This window comes from Argopecten irradians, chromosome 2, assembly GCF_041381155.1.
Source record: "Argopecten irradians isolate NY chromosome 2, Ai_NY, whole genome shotgun sequence".
NCBI classification, from domain to species: Eukaryota; Metazoa; Mollusca; class Bivalvia; order Pectinida; family Pectinidae; genus Argopecten; species Argopecten irradians.
The window spans coordinates 66,163,000-66,175,964 of NC_091135.1; the positions used below are offsets into that span (position 1 = coordinate 66,163,000).

The window sequence follows — 12,965 nt, forward strand, 5'->3', positions numbered from 1 at the left end:
ACGCATGTAAGGGCTGGATCCGAAAACCGTTGACGACTGATTATAAGAATAATATAAGAATATTGGTCACACGACAGCTCGAAATTAATTACTAATTTCAAATTCAAAATTGCTTAAAGTAACTAGTCGAAATATTAATATAACACTGATAAATGAAATCGAAAGAACAACCTTCAACAGATCGTTTTTCAAAGAGAGAATACTCCATTTGCATTTCAATGGTTAGGCTGAGAAGAAACTGCACAAAAGTAAAGCTTGACTTCATTCTGATTTTCCTTTTGGTATGTTCCAAGCATTTATGTTCAAATATAGTGGTCGAACGTATGGCACTCTCTCGGTTTGGAAGACAGCGATAACCGAGGCAACAGATTTACTATAACTATTAGAAAATAAAATAATACAATGGAAATGATCATGTATTATCATATTCATTATTTTAAGGCTTTATTACTTTTTATGTCGATAGGGCGTTAGCCAGACAACTCTTTTTTACGTAGGAAATTAAAAGAGTTGGAATGCATATTTAGTGAATAAGTGAGCAGACAAAGTATCAATGGTTGGTGTTGCTTTACAGGTTACCGAGATCTAATTGAATAATGATAGTGTATTTAAATTCCAAGTGCTTAAAACTACATAATTATCAAAATAATCTTTTTTGTAAATAAACTTGAACTTTGAAACAGTGTCGTTCAAATTATGAATGCATTAAACATTAATTGTAAACAATACTTGGTATAAAATGCGGTTGTTAGAAGCCGTTGTGTTAGTGTATCAATGTCTATCTTAAAAATGAAGGTGCCGTTTGTAATTGGTTATTGTCTGCTTATCCTAGTTACTGCTGCCCCTCAGGATCAAGTGCTGAAGGAACTGGAAGCAGATCTGCAGCAAGCCTTTAAACTGGGGGGTGATCTACACCAGGAAAAGAAAGATGTTGGTTTCACGGGTCTTACAGCAGGTCAAAAGCAGGACTTGGTGGACTACCATAATACAGCCAGATCCGAGGTGTCCCCTACAGCGTCCAATATGCTGAAAATGGTAAGCTGCGAGCGCGTGAATATTACAATTACAAAATGTTCCTCCCCTAAGTGACGGTAAAATGTAAAGATATAGATTATTGCTATAGATATAATCATTCATGCAAGCTTTAAACTTGTTTTCCAATATCATATATTCTATGTTTTGTATGTAGTTATATCGATATATGAAAAATACTTATAAAATAAATGTGAATATTTTAATAGAGGTTTAAAAATTGCTCAACTTAAAAAAGACGTTTACGTACTTCCACACTTACGTTTTAGGTTAATAAAACATCACCACTATTTCTATTGATTGCTAATCTCTACATGACATATATTACTGACATTTGACCATTACAGTCCTGGAGTGACGAGCTTGCTGAAGTGGCCCAGAACTATGCCGAACGTTGTATCTGGTCCCACAACCCTTCCAGGTCTTCCGCGCCATCCTTCAGCTATGTAGGCGAGAACCTGTTTCTCACGTCCGGATGTAAGTAAAATGAAGTCAGATAACCAATTCAAAGAATCCATCATAAAAGCTAATGGTTTTTTTATCATTATTTGTAAACAGTATTGTAGCGTTTTCATTACTTGATCGCTCATATATTTATTTAATGTAAAATTTATGTTTGTGCTACTTTACTAAAAAAGTTACACGTTATTCTTGGCTAATGATCGATTTTATTAAGATTCATGATAAAAGTAAAAAATAAATGTTTAAAGTTATATGTGCCGTTACTGGGCAAAAATTTTGACATGTTATTTTTTCTTCATTAATCTATTGAAAACCACAATGTTTGATGAATTAAGCTGTGAAAGTCATTCAAATGACTTCAGATGCCTTATAAATATTAGCTACAACACATACATTATATACTGTAAAGTTGTTGTATTTTATGCGTTATGTATGTTTAGATGTTTAGACAGAAATCACTTTACAATTACTAATAACACTGTAAAAATGTTAAATGAAATTGTAGACCACAATTTGGCTTCATGGTCTGACTGTATGTACTCATTTCAATTCACTATAGATGTAAATATTATGATTTTTGGCAGTACTGCCAAAAATCATTTTCAGCTCTTATATGTGCTTGTAAAATAAAAACCTATGGATTGAAAGTAGTGTAATGCTCATAATGATGGTTACTTTTGGTAATGAATAACATATTAAAAGCTCATCTTGATTCGTGAGTATGAAAAATACGGCACATATAACTTTAAGATATGCCTAGGTCATTAACTTTTATCACTCCATGTTTATACAAATAGGGTGTAAGTATTGTCTTTTCCTTTCGTATGAACTTATATCCTAATGACTTCCTTGTCATTAGATCACATTTGCTTTTAGTTGAGTATTTGTCTTTTTTTCATTTATTTTAAGCATATAACGGAGAGGGTGTCGTCAGGTCGTGGGTTAGTGAGGTGAAGAATTACAACTACTTTACTCTCGGCTGCAATGGCGTCTGTGGACACTATACACAGGTAGGTACATGAACACTCTGCACAGGTAGGTCCGTGAACACTGTCCACAGCTAGGTCCGTGAACACTATACACAGGATGGTCCGTGAACACAATACACAGGTAGGTCCGTGAACACTATCCACAGAGAGGTACGTGAACACTGTGCACAGCTAGGTCCGTGAACACTAAAAAAGGTAGATCCTTGAACACTATACACAGGTAGGTCCGTGAACACTATACACAGATAGGTACGTGAACACTGTGCACAGCTAGGTCCGTAAACACTAAAAAAGTAGATCCTTGAACACTATACACAGGTAGATCCGTGAACTTTATACACAGGTAGATCCGTAACACTGCACAGCTAGGTCCGTGAACACTATACACAGGTTGGTCCGTGAACACTTTACACAGGTAGGTCCGTGAACACTTTACACAGATAGGTACGCGGATTCTATACACAGGTAGGTACGTGGAACACTGTGCACAGGTTGGTCCGTGAACACTATACACAGGTAGGTCCGTAACACTGTGCAGGCTAGGTCCGTGAACACTATACACAGGTTGGTCCGTGAACACTTTACACAGATAGGTACGCGGATTCTAACACAGGTAGGTACGTGGAACACTGTGCACAGGTTGGTCCGTGAACACTATACACAGGTAAGAACGTGAACACTGTGCACAGGTTGGTCCGTGAACACTACACACAGGTAGGTACGTGAACACTGTGCACAGGTAGGTTCGTGAACACTGAGCACAGGTAGTGTTATAGAAACAAAATTAAATAAAACAACATGGTACACATGTATTAGACGTAGACAGAGGATGAGGTTTCTATCAATCAATGATCTCTTTGATCTTATTGGTTTACTGCTGATTCCTTTCTACTCTCTAATGTGACAAAAGTATATGTATTGTTTCTTTACAGTGATATATTAATGGTACAGCCTATTGTAATAGCGGTAATTCCCGGTTTGCTATCGTAATGTATGTTTGTATTTAAAATCATGAGTTTTATTAATTACACAAACTGCAGTGTAAGCACATTTTATATGTTTTACAAATAATGAGGCTAATGAATCATCGTATCATATATTGTATAAATGATTTCTATCTGTTTATGTATGTATGACATGGTTTAGGTGGTGTGGCACGACTCGGAATACGTCGGATGTGGGGCTGTCAGCTGTAACTCCGTGTCTGGTCTGAATTGGTCCAACTCGATCATCGTCGTATGTAATTACGGAAAGGGGTAGGTCTTTGCAGGTGTCTTTATATATGTAGCTGAGGTCTTAACACACTTATCTGTGAATGTGATGAATATCTAACTTCATATATGAAATGATTTCTGGAAACGTTTCTTGTATATTCTTTTAGCATTTTGCTTTATCTGTTTCAAATGTAATGTTTTATTTCATCAGTGTTCTAGGAGCTGTGCGACGTAGGCCAGTTCATGTGTTCTTAAAGTAATGAACCTAGTATTACTTTTATTACTCTTGTCATGACTATAGGATATATTCGAGAATTTAAAATATTTGGTTGTCTATGCTGAATTCAATTTAAAATTCCTTATCTTTACCTTTTTGTTATAGTGGTAATTACCGTGGTCGACAGCCCTACACTCAAGGGAGATCGTGTTCAGCCTGTCCTTCTGGTAAAGTCTGTGAGAACAGGCTGTGTGCTAACCCAGGAGATACAGGTAAGCAAGTGTTTTAGGTACCTACTATGTTGAACTTATTAAATTGGTTGCAATAATTTTTATTATTATGAATATTTATGAAATATATTTACAGTATCTCTAACTCGGAGTATTTTTTCTCTATCAAAAGGAGGAGCAGACGATTTAGTACTTCAGTTATAAAAGTTACTAACTTAACACCATCGAAAAGTTCCACTTCAGCTTCTAATTTTACATCAAGATAAAAATATGATAAAATAATTAATTGGATCCCGAAAAAACTCCCTGGCACTATGTCCTATATGGAATGCAGTACTGATTGCGCATGCACCGAAAGCAAAATAATTATTTTAAACGAATTTGTTTTGTTAATTAACTTATATGTATACACGATTTGACACCAATTATTGTTCAAATGATGGGTATCTTGGGGGCAAAAATGAATTCATAACAAAAGCATGTGCATTTCAGGTAAATTAACAAAGCAAATTGAATACAGAAATAAAGAAATACATGTGTAAATGATAAGAAGAAACAATGTGTGAAGTTTGCTTTTATTTATGATGTTTACATTTCAAACATATCTCAAAAATGAATTGATTTCACTGCTCCTACAGGATCGAATGGCAGCAACAGTGACAGTAGCGGGAGTTCCACCTGTAATTAATTGTACACTTCTCGGATATGTTTCCGCTTTCCTGTATTTCTGCTAGATATACACGCAGAAAATAAAACTACCATGCATTGAAAATTGTTTGTTGTTATATAGAATTGCTTGATCATAGATTTCAAGATATATGTTTATTTCTAGATTATACTATACGCGAAAAAATAATCTAGTTTTTTTTCTATTTCTTTTTTATTATTATTCTAATGGAGTGGAGTAGTTACATATTTAAAAGTATTCTCTGGTCTGTCAATTTCTACGTAGCAGCAGTTTAAATATACACATTGTAGATATAATATTAAAACGGAAACCCTCAAATTACTATACATGGGTTGAGCAGTTAATCTGAGGGCTTTCCTCGAAATAGTTTATATCTACTCCGTGACATGAAAGCTTGGCTGTCAGCCCACGTATGGCCTTATTATCGAGGGTTCTGTTACGACTAAGGATCCAGGCGAACTGGGCGTTGGCCATCCCCATGACGTCGGTGCACGAGAATACGAGGGCGTGGTCAGTGTATTCTGTGGTTATAATAGAATAGTCCAACGGCTGGGGACCTGAAAGGAAGGTATTTTGCAATGACATCAACCTAATAAAATTAGGCTACTTAGCTCCAATAGCGTAACGTAGAGAATCTTAGTGGAGCGGAATTATATGACAGGTTTACAAATAATTGAGGGTTATAGAATTGAAGCTTCTTTCATTTCGCTACAGTGATTTTAAATTGTGTTTCTTTTAACACATTCCTTCTTCGCGAAACACATGGATACTGACGTTGGATGTTTTAGGAAGTAGTTTTAGATAACGGAAATAACAATCGACATCAAAAGCGGAGTATAATAAGCGAAATGTCAGAAATATAAAATAGATAATCATAAACAATTGGTGCATGTTATATTTCCCTAGACTATTCCTAGACTAGCGAGTTAAGAATAAATCTTAAATAGGCGAAGATATATAGGGTTAGCAGGCAAATTATGTGGGGATAAAATATAGCACTACTCACTGTCCCCAAAGGTGACCATGTACCTGGCAGGAAAGACGGGATCAGCAACACCATCTCCCTCTGCCAGCACTGTGGTGTTGTCCGGCCTGTTAAACATAGGGATAACTGTTACACATAATAACTACCAAGGGGATCATTAGCTATCATGTAGCTGGTCAAAGAAATGTTAGCTTCCCAAAAAGCTAAGAAGGCTACCATACAGCATTTTTTATCAGGAAGCAATGATAGGAAAACTTGATGAATTGTTCTGTCCACAGTTAGCTTGCATATTCTTATGACAATTCATTTTTGAAGAAATTTAAAAGTAATTTAAATGCATTCACATTCAATGTACATGATAATTAACTTCATGATATTCATGAAAGGGTCACTAGGCCACCTTTCCAAAACAAAAATTAAACGTTTCTTTAAAACAACTGCAAAATAATAAAATTCATAACAATGACCAAAGATGAGGTTTCAACACCAACAAATTCAAATCTATATATTAACAGTGAGGAGTCATGTCTTTGTTTTGCCGTCTGGCGCAGTAAAAGTCAACTAACGAGGCGTGGTAATATTAGGACGACGTCGGGAAACATAACACGACCTGTGTGATGAAAATTAACGCTTTGAATATGTTTAATAAAGTTGATTAGAAGTACAATAAAGTGGACTAAAGGTGTAGTGGATCTTTTTAATGCTATGTTTTTGTCTAATAGATTATGTACGAAGTACGGATATACAAGTTGGTGAAATACATACGCATATAAGCAAGCATAATATTTCTGTTAAAACTGCACTTGACTTTAGCGCATACATTTCCACATTTATTAAGTAGAGCCTAACTTTTTGTTTCAGCAATTCCCATTTACAGACAGTCACTGCAAGTAGATCATGATCAGGCTCTATATAGATGAACAAAACATTTGAAAGCTCTCTAGACTTACCATTATATTCTATTCAGTACATCTAGTGTTGCCTTGTGTAACTGAAAAAATCGGATATTCTGAATAGCATACAATATGCAGCTCACCCTAATATATCTTCATGCAAAATCTTTTTCTTACCATTGAGTGGCCGTAAAACGGCCCAAAGTGATACCCCTCCTTTAGTCGCTTTTCACGATCATGCATTGGGACCGCAGGCATAATTCTAACATCCTATCTCAGTGAAGGCGTTGCTTGAAATTAAGCTCATAAAAAAGTCTAAATAATTTTAAATCCTGCTTTAAACATTGGAAAACAGAATAAGGATAGTGGATAGATGATACCATTCATTGAATATGACCTAATTTATGCACGTGACCTAGCAAATGGGACCCTCGGATGTAATCATCTTAAGCAGATCATGTCAAGATCCTTATGCAGTACTAAACATCAATTTCAAGCTATCAAATCGGTGAAAAATCTTAGTTTTGAGCAAATATATTAAAGTTCTTAATGCTAAAATAGAATAAATGCTTGACTAGATCACTGTGACCTACTTTTTGAACTTTTCATGTTTTTTAACTGAACTTCACAAACCTAATAATTACAGGCAAAATCTGCATAAAAAATGTTATCCCTGTTCTATTATTAAATTAATTAGGACTTAAACAATGAAAATGTGAATTTTCACCCTTTGATCTTTAACCCCTTAAATTACCATGAGCGCAGAAAAATCGGATATTCTTAATAGCATACAATATGCAGCTGACCCTCATGTATCTTCATGCAAAATATTTTGCTTTTCACTGAGTGGCCGTAAAACGACCAAAGGAGGGGTATCACTTTGGGCCGTTTTTTACGGCCACTAAAGGAGGGGTATCTTTTTGGGCCGTTTTTACGGCCACTGAAGGAGGGGTATCATTTTGGGCGGTTTTACGGCCACTAAATAGTGGCCGTAAATCGGCCCCAAGTGATACCCCTCCTTTGGTGGTAAAGCGGTCCAAAGTGATACCCCTCCTTTGGGGGTAAACTGGCCCAAAGTGATACCCCTCCTTTAGTGGCCGTAAAACGGCCCAAAGTGTTACCCCTTCTTTAGTGGCCGTAAAACGGCCCAAAGTGATACCCCTCCTTTAGTGGTCGTAAAACGGCCCAAAGTGATACCCCTCCTTTAGTGGTCGTAAAACGGCCCAAAGTGATACCCCTCCTTTAGTGGCCGTAAAACGGCCCAATGTGATATCCCTCCTTTGGGGGTAAAATCGGATTGTGTAACCCCGCCTTTGACGTTTAAAATTTAAAGCACAAAATAAATGTTTAACAAGGGACACGAAAGTAGTAAGCTCCATGGTACCTTTAGGTCAAATGATCTAAATAACTTTAGTCTCCTGGGAAGTATGACAGCTATGAAACAGTGACATGTACTTACAGATCACCATAGTTGTGAAGGCCTAGATGTCCATCAGGTTTAAGTGTATACTCCATTCGAATACAGCTTTGGTCTTCCTCGAACTGGTCATAGAATCGGAGCATCTCGTACCAGACCCCAAGGAACTTAATGAACACATAAATAATATGGAAATAATTTTGTCAATATTTAAAATTTAAAAAGTTATTCGTCAACATAGAAATTATGTTGAGTAATGCTTAGTTTTTCAGAATAATAAAAAAAACCTTAGGCAAGATGTGTTTGAAGTAAAAGCACCATTTGCTTTATCTCTTGACATATTTAGATCAAATCTTGTCTTGATTAATTATATTATAATAATTGTTGAAAGTGTTGCTTTTGCAATGTACCCATCAAAGATGTCGGCATAGTGTTGCCGAAGTAGACAGTAAATGAGTTAACAGCGTATTACTATTCCCTTAATTTTTTTTATTGATTTCGTGATTTAAAATCAAATGATTCTAACTATTTCAAAATGTCGATGGGTATAAATGAAAAAAAAAAAAAAAATAGAAACCATCCAAATCCAAAAGAGGTCAGAATATTTAATTATGAACAAAGGAAACACTTACACTTTTTAAATAAAAAAAAAACACCCAAAAAACAATATGTTTCTGTATACATCTGAAACAAAAGATGGGCCCCAGGATGTTTAAGCTCACTTTTGTTGAAGAAGTAAGTCATGACATTACGTTAATACCAAAAAGCAAGTTACTCGCAGTGTAAGTAAGTGAAAGATATATCCCTCATATAATTATTTCAAATGCAGTATAGATAAAAAATAGTTAATTTATTTTTAATTATTTTTTACAAAGTTGGTAAACTCAAGCTCATAATTTATACAACTAAAGAAAATTATTTAAAAAATATGCAACCAAGGAAAAATAAAAACACCAAATATGTAGAACGAAAACTGAGTGCTTATTCGCGAGAACTCATCTTTAAGCTTTAAATATGATAAGATGAGTGTTCCCCTTCATCTGCGTAACCAGCCTTCAGGTACCACCGGACATATGTCACATGACAAAAAGAACAAGCTGTTGGTTTATCATTTGTAGAAACACGCCTGTATTATCAATCAATGTAGTGATTTTAATCAGGGCTACACGCTGTAGTGGAAACCCCTTATTACATTTAGTACTTTGTACGAGAGTTTGAATAGAAAAACATGCTGATTAAAATGCGAATGTTAAAATACAAGGCAACACAACAATAAAGAAATAATTCCTATGAATGTATTGTCCTGAAGATATCATCATCAAATAAATGTAAATAATAACTAAATCAATGGATTATGTTTCTATTAAAATTTCATAACCTTCCTTAACGAATGGATTATGTTTCTATTAAGATTTCATAACCTTCCTTAATCAATGGATTATGTTTCTATTAAGATTTCATAACCTTCCTTAACCAATGGATTATGGATTATTTCATAACCTTCCTTAACCAATGGATTATGTTTCTATTAAGATTCCATAACTCCTTAACCAATGGATTATGTTTTATTAAGATTCATAACCTTCCTTAACCAATGGTTATGTTTCTATTAAGATTTCATATAACCTTCCTTAACCAATGGATTATGTTTCTATTAAGATTAACCTTCCTTAACAAGGTTGTTTCTATTAAGATCCATAACCTTCCTTAACCAATGGATTATGTTTCTATTAAGATTTCATAACCTTCCTTAACCAATGGATTATGTTTCTATTAAGATTCCATAACCTTCCTTAACCAATGGATTATGTTTCTATTAAGATTCCATAACCTTCCTTAACCAATGGATTATGTTTCTATTAAGATTCCATAACCTTCCTTAACCAATGGATTATGTTTCTATTAAGATTCCATAACCTTCCTTAACCAATGGATTATGTTTCTATTAAGATTTCATAACCTTCCTTAACCAATGGATTAATTTTCTATTAAGATTCCATAACCTTCCTTAACCAATGGATTATGTTTCTATTAAGATTTCATAACCTTCCTTAACCAATGGATTATGTTTCTATTAAGATTTCATAACCTTCCTTAACCAATGGATTATGTTTCTATTAAGATTCCATAACCTTCCTTAACCAATGGATTATGTTTCTATTAAGATTCCATAACCTTCCTTAACCAATGGATTATGTTTCTATTAAGATTCCATAACCTTCCTTAACCAATGGATTATGTTTCTATTAAGGTGTTAGATCCTGTTTATTCGTTTGTAAAGTCGAATCTGCACAAACAAACGCTCCTTGTACATGCTATTGACACTAGTAAACACAAAGTGGCATGGTTATTTTGGTGTCTGAAGTATGTATCGAACCCTGTGGACTAAACTAAAATGTACAGTTTTTTGCTTATTTTGCCAAAACAAGACAACAATGTACGACTCAACAGTAAAACCCGAGGTTAGTCCTGATTCATACACTCTCCATCAACATAAATATGTTATAGTGATATGTAGGCATACAAATATACCACTAAGTTAAACAGGGTCTTGTTTTAGCGGTTCAGATTGTCTTCAATCATCAACTTTTCTGACCTCCAATATCAATCAAGGACAATTTTGTTGTATTGCATGTTTCATTTCTAATTACGTACCGGCTCCACCTTGAAGTCAGCCATAGGTTCTACATCCGGACACTTTCCATGTAAGAGAACCTGACCATCAATGACCACACTGACCAAAAACAGTGTAAATAGCACACGTGAATTCATTCTCCAAACAGGTCCCACTGTCCCTGATGTAAGAAGTGATGTACTGTGTAGGCCTGCGTGTTTCTGTTCTGCTCACCCTTATGTCTCGTACATCATATCAATCAAATATACTGAGCAAGTACGATATTGATTGATCGACGTACAAATAAGCAAATTTTCACTAAGAATAATTTAAAGGCCTTTTTAATATTCTTTTTAATGTTTTTTCAGCCAAATGTTCAGTCAAATATGTCATACGTTTCATGTGGCACATGTTTCCGAATGGTGTAATAGCCTTTTTTATCAATATGTAATAACAGGTGCTCTGTATTATGCAAAGGAGTTGGACGACAGTTTTGTCCACTGTCAGATTAATGTGACAGGGTGGAATAAGGTGTCATTGGTAGTATGCTACAATGAGATGATATTTTACAATGAGAATCTAGAAGTCTTCCAAAACACACAGACAAGCATCCCGCAATAACCGTTAAACAGAGTCAAACAACCAGCCAACATATCTTGTTATCATACTTAACCGTACTTCAGACACCAAACAGCACAGCCATCATGTCACATCATACTGGCAAAGGAGGAAACCTGCTGTCCTATACCTTTATGCTGAGCACTAAACGGAAGTAGATTTCGTTGTTAGACATAATGTATGTACTTATTTGTTTTATCATAAAGGAAATGTGATACCAATCATACTGTATACCCAATGAATTTGATAAAGTGTGGTGATTTGTAGGGGAAACACACTAGGCAGCACGTCAGGGCCTATTGTGTAGTACATAATGCTGTCGGTAACAATTTACAGGATGAGCAGTTTCTTCCACAATGCAAATATAATGTTGCTGTATTATATCTCCTATATGTGAGATAAGCCATTTGAAAACAAGAACATATTTGATTATAATACGAACATTTTGTATTTTGATCAATGTGATATGAAATCATAGATAAAAAATATAATAGTATTCACTTAAGGAATCGTCCCTACAACGTATCGTAGTCGCACTAGATGTGTACTATTACGTTTATGATAAACCTTTCTTACATCAAATGATATAACATTAATAGTAGCATTTTAATATCATACTCTGGTACTAGGTCGCAGAGCAAGGGTAATACATGATGTAAGTGTCAAGGATGAATAGTTGTGACGTGTTCAGATAAAAAAAACCAATGCATTATCTTAATTAAAGTTATATGTACCGTATAATTCATACTCGTGATGAGCCTTTAATATTTCATTCACCGCAAAAAATTATCAACATTTTGAGAAATACAATGTTTACAATTGCATATGTTTTATATAGCATGTTGGGTCGAAATAACCAGCCGTATACATCACACGGGCCGAGACATTTCGTACCTGCACACAATAGATGTAAACAAACATGTAGATGAACACGTTGTGTTAGTGTTATTTTGGACTGAAGAAGGCCCTATAGTGGCTGAATATATATTCCATAGAAATGATTTTTATTTTACTTTGAATTTATTTTGGCCTTTTATTTCGGATTATTGATATACTAGCTTTATACCGTTTTACCTCATTATGCATGTTTTAATTTTACAAGTAAACGTACAAATAAGAGCTGAAACTGATGTTGGCAGTACCGCCAAAAATCATTATATTTACATCTACACTTCAGTAAAATGATGTATAGGTCATACCATGAAGCCAAGTTGTGGTCTACAATTTCATTTCACATTTTTACAATGTTATTAGGAATTATATAGTGATTTCTACAATTAAGTTTCCATCTAAACATACACAAAGCATTCTAAAACAAGAGTTTTACAGTGAATAAATTATGTGTTGTAACTAAAGTTTATAAGGCATCTGACATGTTTGTCTATACATTTGAATGATTTTCACAGCTTAATCCATCATTCTTAATGATGATTCTTAATGATGTTTTCCAGCACAGGCTCCTTATAGATCCTCTTTGCTGGACTCGTAATATTTTTAGTTACATATTATGATTATAGCCACTTCCTAGCTGATATTCTCTTTATAGTTATTGTATTTGATTTCCTGTTCGTTCCAGTGATTGTCCAATCTGTTTTTGAAGGAGTCC

At 34.7% G+C, this 12,965-nt stretch overlaps 2 protein-coding genes across 2 annotated transcripts; one reads left to right on the plus strand and one right to left on the minus strand.

The window, feature by feature from the left end:
• Positions 1-754: 754 nt before the first annotated feature.
• LOC138316251 (peptidase inhibitor 16-like) lies at positions 755-4,916 on the plus strand. The gene is made up of 6 exons (XM_069257864.1): positions 755-1,035; positions 1,380-1,509; positions 2,404-2,504; positions 3,630-3,739; positions 4,080-4,186; positions 4,783-4,916. Exons 1-6 carry the CDS (start codon positions 775-777, stop codon positions 4,830-4,832), a joined length of 759 nt encoding a protein of 252 aa, XP_069113965.1. The 5' UTR covers positions 755-774; the 3' UTR covers positions 4,833-4,916.
• On the minus strand, positions 4,894-11,502 carry LOC138316252 (apolipoprotein D-like). The gene is made up of 4 exons (XM_069257865.1): positions 11,420-11,502; positions 8,170-8,294; positions 5,839-5,924; positions 4,894-5,389 (listed from the first exon to the last, which is right to left on the minus strand). The coding sequence occupies exons 2-4, from the start codon at positions 8,271-8,273 to the stop codon at positions 5,154-5,156; spliced, it is 426 nt and encodes a 141-aa protein (XP_069113966.1). The 5' UTR covers positions 8,274-8,294; positions 11,420-11,502; the 3' UTR covers positions 4,894-5,153.
• Between the last annotated feature and the right edge of the window lie 1,463 nt (positions 11,503-12,965).